Raw genomic sequence first — 17,599 nt, 5'->3', positions numbered from 1 at the left:
AAAATATTTATAGCTTGCTGTGTGTATCTTGTGTCATTTATTTGCCATGTGTAGTGCTGAAAAGTGTCTTTTATGTATAGCTGCCTTGGCTGTCGAAGAGCTTGGCTTTGAGCGGTTTCATTCATTAATTCAGTAAGTAACATGTTGGAACATTTAAAATACCTATCTTTTGGACACATTACTTTTTGAAATTCATTCATGCTATGGAATGGGGAAAGATGTTTTAAAAACATTGTATTGAAATTGTTGAATGTGGACTTTAAATGAATACTTTGAAGATAATTTTTATGTTGTATTTAAAGGATCAAAAATAGTAACATACTAATAATAAAAATTTACCTAGATCCTAATTATCTAAACATATTTTATTCATTGTCATCTATTTTCATAGGAAAATGGAAGAAATATAATTAATGCTAAAACTACTTTTCAACTCTTTTATTACATGATAGAAGAATAGGCATGCTTCTTTATTAGAATGTACTAAAGTGAAGTTTGTATCAGAATTCATATTCTTTGAAATTAGCTCAGTTGTGACTTAGTTTCTCATTTTCATATCCATAAGAAATGCTTTTCAAATATTTCAGATTATTTCAGTTTTGTTTTGTTTTTTAACTAGAGCAGTGATTTCATTACTATAGGGAATTTCCAGTTAAAGAAGTCAAGTTTTTTTAACCATTTCAAGTATAATTCTTAGTAAATTCTCTTTTTTTTTTTTATTGTCAGAAATTTAAGACTCTTTTCCACTTAATTGGCTCAAAACAAAACTGTCTTATTTTTCTAAATTATTTCTGGAATATATGTTATTAATCCTAGACATTACCCTATATAATGCACAGATCAGAGATGTGGAAACGGTCCCTGCCAAATTGCATTTCTGCATTACTTAATTCCATTTATTAGATAAAACCAGTAGCCAGCTTATCTCTGCTAATGGATATGATTGTACAATGATGATTGTATGATACTCAGTATCTTATTTGTAATAGCTTTTTAAGCATATAAAACAATTTAAAATCTCAGCTTTCTTCCTTTTCCTTAATTATTGGTTTATATTATTTTACAAATTTGTCACTAATGTTCGTTTCTTTCTCCCCCTCAGCAAAAGGTCATTCAAAAGTTTTCCTGAACTAAAAGAAGCTATTTGGGATCAGTATTCCATGTGGGCAAACAGATTTGGAGTGTTACTTTTTCTGTATTCTGTGATACTGACAAAGGTTTGTTTAAGAAGTCAGTACTTGAAACGTTTGTTAATTTCCTTCCCCCTCCCCCCCCCATTTTATTTATTGAAGGTAATAGGGTTAAACTAGGTAATTATTAAGTGCCTGAGGTCGGTTTTGAACTCAGGACTTCCTGGCTGTAGGGCCTGTCCTCTATCCACTGCGCCACTTTTGTTCATTTCAATTGAGTACTTTCTTACCTTTCTGAAAAGAATCTGAAATAAATATTATTTAATCTCAAAGTTCAGATGTTTTTATTTTAAAGTTTAAAAACAGCTATATATACTTGTTTCATACTATGGGGGGAAATCCCACCCTCAGGTACCACAGTGAATTTACTGTTGAAGATTGCCAGGAACTTTCTAATGACCAATTCAGTGGCTTTTTGCAAATTTTTGTTCTCTTTCATCTCTATAAAGCATTTGATTCTTTTCCCCACTGTCCCTTACTCAAAACTCTCCTTAGCTTCTGTTCATTTTCACAGGTTTAATGATCACTTCTATCTGGATGACTCCCAAATTTATATCTCAAATCCTGTTCTCTCTCCGGTTCTGGTTGTTCCTTATCTTTAATTTCTTAGTGATTGTTTTCACTTTAATCTATTATTTCCTCAAACTCCCCAAGTCTGTTATTCTCCTGGCCACCCTATTTCTGCCTATCATTCTCAGTCCCACAACCTCAAAACCATAATGATCTTTAATAACTTTAACCTTTCTTCTTTAACCCCAGTATTAAATCAATCAACATGTCCCATTGATTATTTGGTCATAATATTTCTTGCATCGGTCCATTTCTTTTAATTCCCATTTCCACCATTCTAGGTCCTTGCCTCTGTAGTTATTATCTCCTCACTTTTCTCCCTACCTCAGATCTCTTTACACCCCAGTCCATCTTATATCCAACTCTAAAACTGGTTTTCCTAATTACTGTTTTGATCAAAAGCTTGCCATGTTTCTCCCCATTGTTTAGGCATTTTAAGTCCCTTTCTAATCTGGTTCCAACTTCATTCAAACCTTTCATTGCTCACCTACACAAACCCTTCACACTATGCACATTGACATATTTTTATAAGTCACTCAGACCATCCTGTGTTGAGCTTATAACATTTTCCTTGCCTAAAACTTTGTTCTACCTGATTTCTACCTATCTGTCAAACAAGGGGTACCTATGTGTGTGAAGCTTTCTCAGAACTCCCTTTCATATTTGACCCTTGTCATGTGCTTGTGTATTGTGGGTGTTCAGTTAAGTTTCTTGTAGTTATTTTGTGATTGCATGTTCCTTCAGTGCTTTTAGTATTGGAAAGGTTCAGGATACATTTGATTTTTGGCCTGTTACTACAGTTTTTTTTTGGGGGGGGTTAGATTTTTCAAGGCAATGGGGTTAAGTGGCTTGCCCAAAGCCACATGGCTAGGTAATTATTAAGTGTCTGAGGCTGGATTTGAACCCAGGTACTCCTGACTCCAAGGCCGGTGCTCTATTCACTGCGCCACCTAGCTGCCCCCTGTTACTACAGTTTTGCAGAGAGCTATTAACTTAATCCAACTACATCTTCATACTGTTTTGAGCACTTTATTTGTATCTGTTTCTTTTTGACACCATATAATCATGTCTTCCCTAATTATACAAATAGATTTAGCCTAGTCATGGGCTAGGAAGTTGTACATTTTTTTTTTCAGTATTCAACTTGATTTTTAAAGATTGTGTTAAGGCAAGGTCAGACTCAATCCTTCCCCCGACCCACCCACCAAACTCCACTCTGTAACTAATGGTAAACATTTCCTTTTACTATGGGTAAGTTCTTTTGCCAAGCACAGTTAGTCGTATTCTAAAGATATTATGTTCTATGAAATATGATATGTGGGCATCTCATTTAAAAACTAATCAAATGCCTACATCAGCAGACATATTAGATAAGTAAACAGGAGAGGCTGTGAGTCATAATTAACAGACTACTGGGCTTATATTAAGAAGACCTGAGTTCAAGCTCTGCTCTTAACACATTCTAGCTCTAACACTAGATTCAAATTGAAGGTCTTAGTGACTCCAGGCAAATTTCTTATACTGTATAAACAAATTAACTTCACAATCTATATCAGTAGTATCAGTGGAAGCAATTTCTACATCAGATTTTCCCTACCAATAAAAGTATAAATTAAGAGCTTTCATTGCCATCCCCAAAATAAAAATTAATATGTTAAGTAATTTTTCTTCCTATTACTTCTTAAAGTCAGGGCATAATTGAACTCTTTTAGCATAAGAAATGTATCTTCATTGGAACCAATTATTCTTCTCAGTTTATAGACTCTATTATAGACCCCAAAAAGCTAATTTTAGGACTTAATGTTCCTTTCTAATAGTTCTTTTTTCTTTTTACTTGAGATATCTTTTATTTCAAAAAGCATTGACTTTTTTCCTGTTTGCTTGTTTTATATTGCAGATTGATCAGTGTGAAACACTTTTAATCTAATTTTCTTTTAAAAATATGCCAATGAAATGTAATAATTGGTTTCTTTAGGGCATTGAAAACATAAAAAATGAAATTGAAGATTCAACAGAACCTTTGATAGACCCTGTATATGGACATGGCAGGTAATGAATTAAGATGTATTAATATGGTCATGACCTAACATAAAACACTGTTCTAGAAGCTAGTTAACAGTACTGTTTTTAGGAACAATGTTGTTCAGAATCATGAATTGTTCTTCTTGACTTAATGACTTAATTTTCTTATAAAATATTGAGTGAAGTTGTCTTTCACATACTAAAATATTTTACAATTTACAGAATGATATTTTTTCCTTTTGAAAAATGAAATTTGACTTTTAAAATTCTATTTTGTTTCTGTTTCATAGATGTATGTTTTTCTTTATTTTTCAAATAAAATTTACTCCTTTAAAGTGGAAATCTCTCTAACCTTTTCTGTTTTACTAATTCTTTTTTCACTTTATTTTGTTTCCTTTATTCAAAATAATTTTTGAGAATGTGGAAAGAAAACAACAAAAAGATTAATACTTTCCAAAATTAATTCCTTTCCAATACCTTGATTACGGAACATAGTCACTAGTGTCTGCCTATTTTCATGACATCACAGAATTCTTAGAGGTAATTCGTTGCATATGTTGTCAAATAGAGAAAGCTAGTTAGTAACTTTAGTTATTCTTTCTAGCTAATTTGGATCTTCTGGAATGAAAGTAAAAGGACATAATATTAAATATTAGTTTCACATTTTCTTCACTTAAATATACTATTTTTTGTAGAGGTCTTAAATTTATATAGAATATAGAGGACAGTATACATTGTGGAGTAAAGCTTGTGGAGTAAAGCTAACATGTTGATTTTAATATCAGATGACATTTTAGAAATGTAAAATTTTGAAATTAAGATAGTTCCATATTTCCCCCTAAAATAGAAAAATTCGAACTTAAATGTTATGTGCTTTTGAAATAATTTTATTCAAAACAAATATTTGCTGCTAGATTTTTGTTTATTAATTATAGGTTTTTTTTATGTTAAATAGCCAAAGTTTAATTAACCTTCTACTAACTGGGCATGCTGTTTCTAATGTATGGGATGGAGATAGAGAGTGCTCAGGAATGAGTAAGTATATTCTTTGTTATTTGTATCACTTTTTTCTTATTGTATAATTTTTGTCTAGTGTAAATTGATTATTTTTTCTGTCTGTTTTCTAGCTTTCCATTACCTTGTAAAGGACAAGAGTGTCCCAATAATAGAATCCTTTTCAGGGTCAGAGGTACTTATAATCTACCTAATTTTCTTAAATTAAAATTAGAAACAAAAATCTAAGAGAACTTAGTAAATTTTTCTTTTATAAACAAAAGTTTATAGAGAACCATTACAGATACCCACAGTTTTGGATACTTAATGTCCCATTCTTTGTAAGTTAATGTCTTTGCTACTTTAAATTTTTTAGGATATGCCTAATAAAAATTTGATTATTTCAGAAATCTTTACAGGTTTTCCCCTTATTTACTTATGTTGCAGAAGTAAGACAGTGAATATAACTTCCATGTGAAGTCATTTAATTAGTCCATCTACTCAAGGAAAGACAATTTTTCAGTTGGCCACAGTTGGAAATAGAATAGATTTGACTTTCTAAAAGACCTGTTTAAAAATACATGAGGAAGTAAGACAGTCATTGTCAGTTCTCTGAAAGCCTTTTATAAAATGAAACTTAAATTTTTATGGTTTTCTATAAGAATAAAACCATACAATAATAACTTTATATAAAAGTATATTTATAAATGACATAATTTCTGTTTTAATCATTATTTTTTACTATGAATGTGATTTTTTAAAAACAGAATATTACAAGTATGTGATGGAAATGTTTTAGTTCCAGATAGCTGAGAGAACACAGTTTCATCGAGAAAAACCACAAAAATGTATATCCTCCCTTCTAGCTAAAAGTCATCGAGTTCGAGAACTAGAAGAGACCTTCAGGATCATCTGATTCAGACTTCTTGTTTTATAGATGAGGAAACTGAAGCCCAGGATGGTTAAAGTGACTTATTTGCTCAGGGTCCTTCAGCTAGTTACAATTTTAATTCATTATTCTTTACATGATGCTACTAATCCCTATTTCTCTTCTTCAGAAACAAATGGACTCATTCCTTTGAGTCACTTAACCCCCTCCTCTCAAATATTACACTAGAAATTAGATAGTATTCAGTTCTGTATATATCAGAAATATATGGTGAGGAACATTTATTTGTTCATCTGAGTAGCAGACTTTTAGGGAAGAAGATAATGTTCATAGTTAGGATTTTCATAGTATGCTGAAGAAGGTGACTTTGTGTATATAGCCCCTTCATATAGGTAGGTCCCCACCACCAATAGGAAATCTGAATGGTTAGTCATAATAAACAGCAAATTATTAATTTATAACCCTGCAGTTCTGTGGCAGTTTATCTCATTTGATTTTCTTGTCCTAAGTTCAGGAACATTTTTCAGCATTTTCTTTTGCAAATTATGTGCCTAGAATCTAAGATTTTAAATACAAAAACCTAAATGATCCCAACTTTCAACGACCTTGCATATGAAGCTAGAGGGAGGTGGAAGGTGTTCAAGGAGAATACAAAATGTCCACCAATAATTAGAAAGTATTTGCAAGATTATTAGAGTGCTGGCAATTAGATGATATCAATAAAGACTGTTTAAAGTGTCACCTGAGCTCTACTTGGAGAGAAGCTTTAGACTCCTGGACTGAGCATTAAGAGAAAGTATTTGCAACATAGAGAACTACTTGTCCAGTGAGATATGGGAAGCTAAAATATCTTGTCCTTCAACCAGCCAATGTCCTTGACTTAGAAGGGAGAATGATTGATGTGGAAGAAGAAGAAATAAACCCAAAAAAGGAGAAGGAAGACATACTGGGAAGAGATCAAAATACCAGACTAAGGAATTTATATTTTTGTTCTGGAAGAACAAATTTGGAGGAAACTTTTGAAGATTTTGAGTAATGGATTGATAAGGTCAGGTTTGTGTCTTGGGAATATAAGTTTGACATCTCTGGAGAATTGATTATATTGGGGAAAGACTGGAAGCAGAGTTCATTGTAATAGTCTTGGTGAAATTTGATGGAGAACTGAATTAATGTGCTTATGTTATGAGATAATTTATGGAGATAAATCAACAAATCTTTGCAAAGGATTAGCTGTAGAGGGGAAAATAGCCAAGAATGACTTCAAGAATACAAACTTAAGTGCCTGAAAATATGGTGATGACTGCAATAGGAAAAAAGAAGTTTGGAGGAGGATTAGGGAAAATATTTGTTTTCTTTTATACATGTTGAGTTAGAGCTGCTTGATTGAAGATATTCAACTGTAAATTGCTATAATGTGGGATTGGAGTTCAGGAGACATTGTCATACAAGATAAAAACATTAGTTTTATAGGGTGTTTGGACAAATAACATTTAGAAAGATTTTTAAACCTTAGGAGGGCTTTTGAAATCATGTTTTGGTAGTGTTATTGTGAAATGCTAATAATTGCCTATATATATTTATTATTATATATATTGTTATTATATATTATTATTATTAGCATTTCACAATGTCATATATATATATATATATATATATGACAGGCAGAATTGCTTTTTTTCCCCTTGTGTTCATGTTATTGAGTATATTGTAGATTTTCTAATTTCACTAGAGAATTGGTGCCAGTGGTTAGTGAGTTGGGGTCAAGAGTTAATGAAAATGAGGAATGTTGACTCTTTCTGTGGGCTTTCAAACTCTTTAACCTTTTGTAAAAAATACAAATGAATAACCTTAATAAATAGCATAGATGATTCAGATGCAGACATTTTTCTCTCAAAAATCTTATAAATTAAAACGTAAAGTATTTGAAAGCAAGCTGCTAATATGAAAATAAGCCTTATTTGAGTAACTGCCTCAGTTCCATTCACCTCAGTTGGGGGATGGGGGATTTTCTTTTAAAAAAATAAAAACCTACACCCACTTTATGATGCTGGTTTTTCCCAGTTTATGTTGGATTTAAAGCAATTTAAACACTTTTGTTATAATTAATCTTATTGTTGTCTTGTGGTTTGCATTTTATCCTTTTTGAGTGTTAGCAAGAGATGAGACAGAAAAACTGGGCAAATAAGACTCTACCCAGCAGTCTGGAGCTATGATAATTTTTTTTCTTTAGAAATATTTATTAATTTTGAGTTTTATAATTTTCCCTCATTCTTGCTTCCCACCCCCCACAGAAGGCATTCTGTTAATCTTTACATTGTTTCCACGGTATACATTGATCTCAGTTGAATGTGATGACAGAGAAATCATATCCTTAAGGAAGAAAAATAAAGTAAAAGAGACTGCACAATTACATAATAAGATAATGTTTTTTTTTTTTTCCCTAAATCGAAGGTAATAGTCTTTGGCCTTTGTGTAAACTACACAGTTCTTTCTCTGGATACAGATGGTATTCTCCATTGCAGATAGTCCAAAATTGTCCCTGGTTGTTGAACTGAAGGAATGAGCAAGTCCATTAAGAATGGTCATCACCCCCTTGTTGCTGTTAAAGTGTGCAATGTTTTTCTGGTTCTGCTCATCTCACTCAGTATCAATTCATGTAAATCCTTCCAGGCTTCCCTGAATTCCCATCCTTCCTGGTTTAAGAGAACAGTAGTCTTCTATGTCATACATATACCACAGTTGGTTAAGCCATTTCCCAATTGAAGGACATTTACTTAATTTCCAATTCTTTACCATACAAACAGGGCTGCTATGAATATTTTTGTACAAGTAATGTTTTTACCCTTTTTCATGTCTCTTCAGGGTATAGATCCAGTAGTGGTATTGCTGGATCAAAGGGTATGCACATTTTTGTTGCCCTTTGGGCATAATTTCAGATTACTCTCCAGAAAGTTTGGATGAGTTCACATGGAGCTATAATAGTTTTAAACAATTAACCTTCTGTACAAAGATATATTTAGGAAGTATTAAGCTGGGAATGATTGATTCATAATAATGTCTGGAATCACCAAGAAAAAGGAAGTTTTAAAAAATGATAGTCAATACACATAGACATAGAAGAAGGGGCAGTGTGACTTTAGTGCATCAAAAGCTATGTTTTAAGTGCTGCCCTTCTGGCCCTAGCAGTCATGTGACCCTGGGAAAATCATTTCACCTACATTAGTACTCTAAACAGCATTTGAAGACTAACTGGCAGAGAAGGTGACACAACCTGCTCTGTAGAATTTCCTCATCCAATGAGTATTTGTCTATACCAGATAAATCATAGGTCTAGTTCAGTCAGAGGACCAAGCCCGTACATACATCCATAGATACCCAGGGGTGTCTGTGTGTGTGTGTGTGTGTATGTGTGGGTGGGTGTGGGTGTGGGTGTGGGTGGGTGTGTCTATGTATATAAGTTTCCCTGTGTGAGGAAGACACTATTATTTGCATTTTACAAAGGGAGACCAAGGCTATGTAGATAAAAGTGCCTGAAGCTAGATTCAAACCTACATCTTCCTGATTCCAAGTCTAATTTTTAGAAAACTGTTCCTCAAAAATAAATTTTAAAAGGTTATGATGAATAAAGGATAAACACTCAGTTCTCTAGAAAATTTGATTATTCAGAATAACTTAATTTCTCCAAGTTTCAGATAGCAAAGGTTTGCCTATGTGTAAATAGGTTGTTTAAATATTTTATAGTAGCTATGAATTTCAAATGATGATTTCATGATTTTCTGGGACAGATATAATCATTATATTGTCTTCACATTCTGCCTTGTAAGGAGATCATGCTCTTTAAGGTTACAGATTTTTTTTGCTTCTCTTTGCATTCCCAATCAATTTCTCTATCATTTTTTCTTTGATGAGACTTGCTTCTGTGGATCCAAGTTTTCTTTATCCTGCTAATTATTTCTGTTGTGCAGGCCATAAATTTTGCTTTCACAATGCTTTTTTTCTCTTTTTAACTGTTTAGGAATATCCAGCTGTGGTTCCATGCTCTCTCCACTGGGTCAGTGTTGATTCATTTTCCTTTGTCTTGCAATATGTATTCATAGATTATGGGTTTGTTGAAGGCTATATTCATTTCTGTTATTAATAGCTTCCCTGTTGGTTTATTCTTATGCTCAAGGTCTTTAACTGAGTTTTCTTCCTCCTGAGATCATTGGTAATCAGATTTTCCCCCCCCTTTTTTTTCTCCTTCTCCTTTGAATATGTTTTTCCTGGGATTTTCTCTTGTACTGGACAATTCATGTCTCATTAGAGACAGCTCAGTGACTTAGTTCACTGAGTACTGGACCTGGAGCCAGGGAGATTCAAGTTCACATTTGGCCTCAGACACTTAATGGCTCCATGACCCTGGGCCTTAGCCTTTCTGGCTCAGGTTCTTCTAATGTAAAATGGTAGTAATGACAGCAACTATTTCTTCTGGTGGTTGTGAGGATCAAATTAGATAATTTTTGTAAAGCATTTACCCTATCAAGCATATAACAGGTACTTAATGTTTGTTGACTTCTTTCCTTTCTTTACTGGCTCCAGTTCCTGAACCCAGTGCTTTTGTGGGGAACAGTTCTAATCCAAACTGGGTGTTAGCTTCTTTCTCTCTATTTTACTGGAATGCCACACTGATACAGATATGCCCTACCTAAGTTCCCTCTGATCCTTATTTCTCTGGTAGATTTACACTATGGCATTGTCACACTGCCCTTCCAACTAGAATAAGGTCTGGGGGGGGGGGTGCAAGGATGATTAAAAGTTGTTCTGTTGCCAGCTCACTTGTGCAACCCTGCAAGATACTGGCGATGGGGGAAAAGGTGCTGAGCAAGTGCCTTAGGACTTGGGAATTAGCTTTCTCTGCTGTTAGTTTCATTGTTAGGGTTTTTGGTGTCCTAGATTGTGGATTAACTTTAATTGTCTTATCTCTTTGTGTGATTTCTATTTTAGGAAGAATTTAGAGGTTATGAAGAGAGAATGAAATGCCTAATCCTCTACTTTAGTAGTCATATTTTATTTAAAATTATGAAACAATAGCTAATGCAGTTTTTAATCTTAACACTAGGTGGTAGTAATTGATTTAGAGAAATAGATTATATAGTAAAAAATTTCTGTCTCTTTCTTCCTCCAAACCTCTTTCCCCATTTTCTGACATTTTAAGCTTTAAAATAGTTTTGATCTGGGATGGCTAGGTGGTGCAATGGATAAAGCACTGGCCCTGGAGTCAGGAGTACCTGGGTTCAAATCTGGTCTCAGACACTTAATAATTACCTAGCTGTGTGGCCTTGGGCAAGCCACTTAACCCCATTTGCCTTGCAAAAACCTTAAAAATAAAATAAAATAGTTTTATTTGAGGCATGCTAAGATCTCACAAAATCATGAGATCCATTTTTATTTGACCCATTTCATTGCTTAGAAAAATTCTGGTTCAAATAAATAAGTGAAAATTCTTATTCTTCTTATAGTCTTAAACTTCTATTCTTAGAAAAAGACTTACAGACAGGAATGGAACTTAGTTTTTACTTCAAGTAAACAATATTTTATAAGGTAAAGTAAAGGAAAAACTTAACTTTCTTAAAATAACACTTAATTTTCTAGATACTTTACTCCTCTTATTAAATTATACATATTTTATCTTTCAGCCAAAAAGAAAAATGCCAACTTCCCCTCCTCCAAGTGAGAATAAAAGAAAAGAAAAGCAAAATCCTTGTTACAAACATACATAATCAAGCAAAACAAATTTCAGACTTTTTCAGGTCCAACAAAAATGTCTTATCTCCTTCTGCACTCTGAGTACTCCACCTCTATCAGGAGATGGTTAACATATTTCATCTTTTTCCCCCCCTGGAATTGTGGATGCTCATTTTGCTGAGCAGAGTTCCTTATTCTTTCAGAATTTTTCTTAACTGCATTGTTGTCATTGTATAGATTGTCATCATTCTTCACTCTGCATCAGTTCATTAAAGTCTTCCCAGATTTCTTTTTATCATTTTTTACAGAACAATAGTATTCCATCACATTTATGTATCATAACTTATGCATCTATTCCCTAATTTATGAACACCCCTTCATATCCTTTGCTGCCTCAAAAAAAGATTTATAAATGTTTTTATATAATCTGAGGTTATTTAGGTAGTATTAATTCCCCTAATTCTCCCTTCTCCTTTTTTTATTTTCTTGTTTAGTAAAATATATTTCTGTACTCAAATGTGTATGTATATAATTCTTCCTTCCTTTGACCAGTTTAGGTGAGAGAGGTTCAAGTGCCAACTTCTTCTCCAGGCCCTTCTTCTTCATTGTTTGCATAAAATGTATTTGTTTACCCTGATTATGTGAGACAATTTTCTTTAGCTTTTCCTTTCCCTGTGTCCCCTACCTAGTATATTTCTCTTCCTCTCTCTTTCCATTCTTCTCTTAAGATTGACAAGACTTTATAGAATCAGTCCTAGTCCTTGTGTCCTCTGACCAGAGTGCCAAGAAGACACATTTAAATCTCTTCATATTTGAATCTTAGCAATTCATCTTTTTTAATCTGTTGAGATTTTTCATTGGTGCGTATCTGTTTTTGTTTAGTCCTGCATTTGAACTTCAGTAGTTTCTACCAGAAATGCTTGGAAGTTCTCTGTTTCATTAAAGGTCCATTTATTTCCCCTGTAGATTTATATTCAGTTTTTATTTGTTTATTTCTATTTTATTTCAGTTTTTATTTCAGTTTATTCTTTGCTCCAAGTTTATATCTTTTCTGTAATTCAAACTCTTCACTTTTTTATAGCAATGGCTGCTAAATTATGTGCAATGCTGACTCTGGCCCTTCAGTACTTAAATTCTTCCTTCTGACTGCCTGCAGTATTTTTTCTTTTGCCTATACTTTCTGTACTTTAGCATTAATGTTCCCAGGAATTTGGGTGATTCTTTCAGGAGATGGCCAATGAATTTTATTCTTATTTAGTCCCTCTGGGCCTAAGGAACTTAAGCAGTTTTCTTTTAAGATTTCTTGAAATATTTCTAGGCTCTTTTTTTTTCAACATGCTTCTATTTTTTTCCATCTTTTCTACTTTTCACTTTTTTGTTGTCTTAAGGAGTCATTGTTCCATTGTAACTCATATAGTTTCTTGTTTAGATGAGGTGATTTGAGCTTCCTCTGCAAACTGTTAATTCCTTTTCCAGTTCTTTCTTCCATAGCTTTTATTTCATTTCTCCTTTTTTTTTTCACTCTAATACTCTCAATTCACTTGTAAACATATTTTTTAGTTTAAACTCCCATCTCTTCCAGGAAATCAAGTTGAATTACTTACAGATCTTTTGTAATCACTTTCTTCTCTTTGTGTGTCTTGAGCATCCCTGTCACCATAATGGCTTTTTATCATATCATAATAGCTTTTTATTTTTGTTTGCTCATTCTTCCAGCCTTTGACTTCCAACCTCCTACCTTTGGACCTATTTGGGTTAGACTCTGCATGTGTCTGAAAGAATGACCTGGACTGGTCCTATTGATGTTCTCTTAGGTAGTGAGTATTGTATTATTTCAGGATCTACAACAAGATTAGAATTGGGATCTGTTAAGACTGTGGTTCTTCCAAAATGTTCTGGTTCAGAATACAGTCTGATTGCTTTCCCACAGGTCTGAACTCTGCAAGTTTCCAACCTAGGATTAGATGTAAGCAAGAGTAGATGTTGCTGTTCCCAGCTTCTGTCAGCTATCTGGGAAAGGTCTGCTGACTTACATGATAGAATTACAGGCTCTGCTTTGGGGCTAGGATTCTTGTCCTGGTTATTTCTCTGCATTCTTCAGATTGGACTTGCTCTGTTTCTGGGGCTCACATCACTGTTGTTTACATCTCATTCCTCTGCTGATAAATAGCCTACAACCTGTGATTGCTCTCTCCCCAGGAACTCTACTTTGGGACATCCTCTTAATAACCCTTAAATTGTGACCTATAATTGACCATCAGACATCAGAAATGTCAACATCTTTTCCTGCATAATGTTAACATACCATGTTGTCATTGTTGAATTGACAATTTATGACTTGATTGTATTTGGAAATTTACATAACAAACTCCTTGAAACACAAACCCATCTTTTAACAGAAATATTCTTTTAGTTATATAGTTGTAATTCATAGAATACCACAATTTCTAAGAAATTGTGCATCTCCTCAAAGATAATGGTGAGTTTATGTGTTTGGCAAAAATAGACTGCAGCATATTACTAATTATTATGCAAAGGATGTCACAAGAGATATTACAATAGATATCTATCTAGGAAAGGAGTTTGGCTATTTATATATCAAAAATAAAAAGAACTGGGGTGGCTAGGTGGCACAGTGGATAAAGCATCGGCCCTGGAGTCAGGAGTACCTGAGTTCAAATCTGGTCTCAGACACTTAATAATTGCCTAGATGTGTGGCCTTGGGCAAGCCATTTAACCCCATTGCCTTGCAAAAACCTAAAAAAAAATAAATAAAGAGGACTAGATGAGCCAGTAGTGTGATGCAATGGGACCATATAATGTTAAAACTATGAAGGTTTTCCATGATGAGTAGAGAGGAGTTTCTGGATTTATACAAAAATATGAACAAGAGTTGTATGTGGTGAAAAGGCTTGGGTGGGTTGCATTCTGCACCTTTGAAAGGAATATACCTGTTATTGTGATAGGTGTTTCAGATTTTTGAAATATAATACTTTTAGAGTATACAATCCAGAAAGCACTCCTTCTCTAACATTTGAATGATTTAGAATGTTAAAGTTCTCATTATGCAACATTTTCTTTTTAGTTTGCAATAGTTTTAATGTAAAATGTTACTTAAAGAAATCCTGCATTTATTGAGATGATAATATTATAAGATGACCTTGACATTATTAGTTTAATTTCAAAATATGAGCATGTCATCTCCAGGGACTTTTTTTCCCTGAAAGTATTTTTTAGTACAAAGACCGGAAGACTGTCATAGACCTCATTACCTTATAGGTAATATCTTGTCTAAAAATACCTATTTATAATTACCCAGAACAAATGAATTAAGATGTAATTTAATGTTAAATTAGAGCTTTTTAAAAGTTAAAGATTAATTTTGTGAATACAAAGGAGTTATGATTATATAGCTCTTAATTTGAAAGAGTTTGGGGATTTTAATGGACTGAAAAGCTTGCTATATGCCCCAAAGTATGATAATTCAAGAGCAGTCACAACAACAAAAAAACTGAGGAAATATTGGACTGTAATAACAGAGAAACAGTATGAAGAACTGGTAAAACCACAATCCTATATTTTTGCCCTGATCAGATTACTTTTTGAGTATTGTTTTTAGGTGACACGTTTTAAGAAAAAAACCATTGATAAACTGAGGAACATCTAGTTGAAGGTAGCTGATAATAAGAAACTTCAATTTCATGTATAATTATTAGAAGGAGCTAGGGATATTTAGACTGAAGAAGATAAATTTTTTTTTGGTTTTTGCAAGGCAAACGGTTAAGTGGCTTGCCTAAGGCCAAGGCCACACAGCTAGGCAATTATTAAGTGTCTGAGACCGGATTTGAACCCAGGTACTCCTGACTCCAGGTCCGGTGCTTTATCCACTATGCCACCTAGCCGCCCCTGAAGATAAACTTTTAATTGGGAAATAGTAGCTGTATACAATCCAGAAATTCAAATATTTGAAGGATAGAGAAATTAGACTTGTTCTCAACCTCAGAGGATATAACTAAGGGGAAAAGGTGTAAGTAGGCAAATTTAGGTGTAGTGGAAGATGAAACTTCCTAAAAATTAGAAGTAGAATTTTAATGGCTGCCTTTGGAAAGGACTCTTCCTTCCTGGAAGTCTTTTCTTTGAAACTTGGATGGCTAGTTGTCACATACATTGTTAACAGATTTGGCTTGGATTAAATGGATATTTTTATGAAGTTTTTGCAAAGCACACACAATTAAAAGAATATCACCTGGGACACTAGTTGGCACAATGTCTTAGAAATGTACAATGGCCCTAGAATCAGGAAGAGCTGAGATCAGATCCAGCCTTAGACACTTAATACCTACTGAACTATGTGACCTTGTAGCCCCACTGCCTTGGCAAAAACCAAAAAAAGAATAACACAACACTGTCAACTTTGCCTTGTGAACTTCATTTTTTTTTTTTTTTGCAAATGGTAGTTATACATGGCTAAGGGGGGAAAAACCATGATTTAAGAAGTAGATTCCATGGATAAAGCATAAAGCTGGGAACCAGATCTCTGTTTATTGAATAAAGGGTCAAACGATGAGGAAGTGACATTCTGAACTGTTCTTTAAGAAAATCTCTTGTGACATTTGAGTGAAGAATAGAGCAGGGTGAGAAGGAACTTAAGGCAGGGAGCCCAACAATGAGACTATTAAAGTAGATTAAATAGGAGGTGATGAGAGCCTCATCAGGTCAGTAGCAGTGTGATTAGAGAGAAAAGACCATAAATTAGATATTGTGAAGGTAAAAGGGGGAATGGGGTGGAGACTGTAAAGGAGAAGGTGGATCCAGAGGAGGAAGAAATCTGTGCTGCCTGGGTGCCAAGCAAAGCATAATATGTTCACTTTTTAAAACTTTTGTTTTTCCTTTCTATTGTTTTTTTTTTTCTTTTCCCTTAGTTCTAATTGCTCTTTTACAACATGACTAATATGGAAATCTGTTAAACACAATTGTACATGTACAACTTTTACCACAGTGTGCCATGGGGAGGCAAGATGAAGGGGAGGGTGGTAGAAAAATGTGGAACTCATAAATTTGCAAATGGCTGAATGTTGAAAAACTATTTTGCAATAATAGGGTAAAATAAAATTTCAATTAAAAAAAAAAAGAAAAAAGAGAATGTAGAGTTAGGCCAGTCTGTTTAACTGTAAAGACTGACTTTGATGTATTTCTACACTAAATTGTGAGTGAATATATTCAATACTCCTATCTCTATTTTAGATAAAAGTGAAGTTTATTAACATCCATCTCATCTATCCCTTCTTCTGTGTTGTATATTCTTCACAAACACCCTAATTATGAAATTATGAAATCCCACTCCCTTCTCTTTCTACATTGATATATTCCTCCTTTTACCTTTAATTTTCTTACTTCTAAGATCTCCAGAGCCGAATTAATCTATCCTAGGATTTGTGTATTTCTTCCTTAACTCCCTCATTATTTCAAGACATTTAAGGTTTCTTGAAAAGTTTCTTCTCCATTAGTCTGTTAGCATTACATCCTTATATAGCACCTTTTATTTATTCAAATAAATTTGCCTCTCTAGGTTTCCTGGACTCTTGTTTGCAGTTCAGAGATTCTATTCAGTTGTGATCTTTCCATTGAGAATACTTGAAAGACTTCTGTTGTATTAAGGGCTTTTTTTTCCTTCACATTGGATTATGCTCATCTTTGCAGAGTAAATGTTCTTGATTGTGAATCTATATATTTTGCTTTTGGGAATTATGTTTTCCAAATTACCTAATTTTTACTATAAGCTGAGAAGTGTCTTATTTGATCTAAATATATTTAGTTGGTATTTGAACTGCTTCTTTCTGAATGTTTGCAGCATTTTTTTTCTTTGATTGTGGGCTTTAGATTCCTGATACTTTTCCCTTTGGGGGTTTCTTTCACAAAATGAGCAGTGAATTCTTTGTATCTCTGAACTCTGGTTCCAATAGAACTGAGAATTTTCATTTATAATATATCTATATACATATATATGTATATAGATTTTTTTTGCTTTTTGAATCATGGTTTTAAGGGAATCCCATGATTTTTTTAATTATCTCAACCTTTTTGTTTCTAGTCAGGTGTTTTTGTTATAATTTATATTTTTTCCAAGCTTTTAATTTTATTCTAAAATGTCTTATTTTATAGATTCATTGGTTCCTATTTGGCCTGTTCTAGTTTTTAAGAATTCCTTTTC

The 17,599-nt window shown here is 33.4% G+C and overlaps 1 protein-coding gene across 4 annotated transcripts in view; it reads left to right on the top strand.

Annotated features, from left to right (window-relative positions):
* Positions 1 to 17,599, top strand: part of MINDY3 (MINDY lysine 48 deubiquitinase 3) — a 91,086-nt gene that overhangs the window by 19,378 nt on the left and 54,109 nt on the right. For 3 of the 4 annotated variants that reach the window (XR_012469955.1, XR_012469954.1, XM_074192921.1), the window contains exons 5-9: positions 81 to 132; positions 1,103 to 1,217; positions 3,736 to 3,809; positions 4,738 to 4,817; positions 9,680 to 9,715. Coding sequence is in view for 2 of the 4 variants with exons in the window: in XM_074192921.1 (XP_074049022.1) it covers positions 81 to 132; positions 1,103 to 1,217; positions 3,736 to 3,809; positions 4,738 to 4,817; positions 9,680 to 9,715 (357 nt within the window). In the remaining 2 variants the exon portion in view is untranslated. The remainder of the gene's footprint in view (positions 1 to 80; positions 133 to 1,102; positions 1,218 to 3,735; positions 3,810 to 4,737; positions 4,818 to 9,679; positions 9,716 to 17,599) is intronic. The other variant, XM_074192922.1, reaches the window with a different exon arrangement.

The sequence above is a fragment of the Macrotis lagotis genome, chromosome 7 (genome assembly GCF_037893015.1).
Source record: "Macrotis lagotis isolate mMagLag1 chromosome 7, bilby.v1.9.chrom.fasta, whole genome shotgun sequence".
Lineage (NCBI taxonomy): Eukaryota > Metazoa > Chordata > Mammalia > Peramelemorphia > Peramelidae > Macrotis > Macrotis lagotis.
This window is presented reverse-complemented; position numbering and strand designations above follow the sequence as displayed.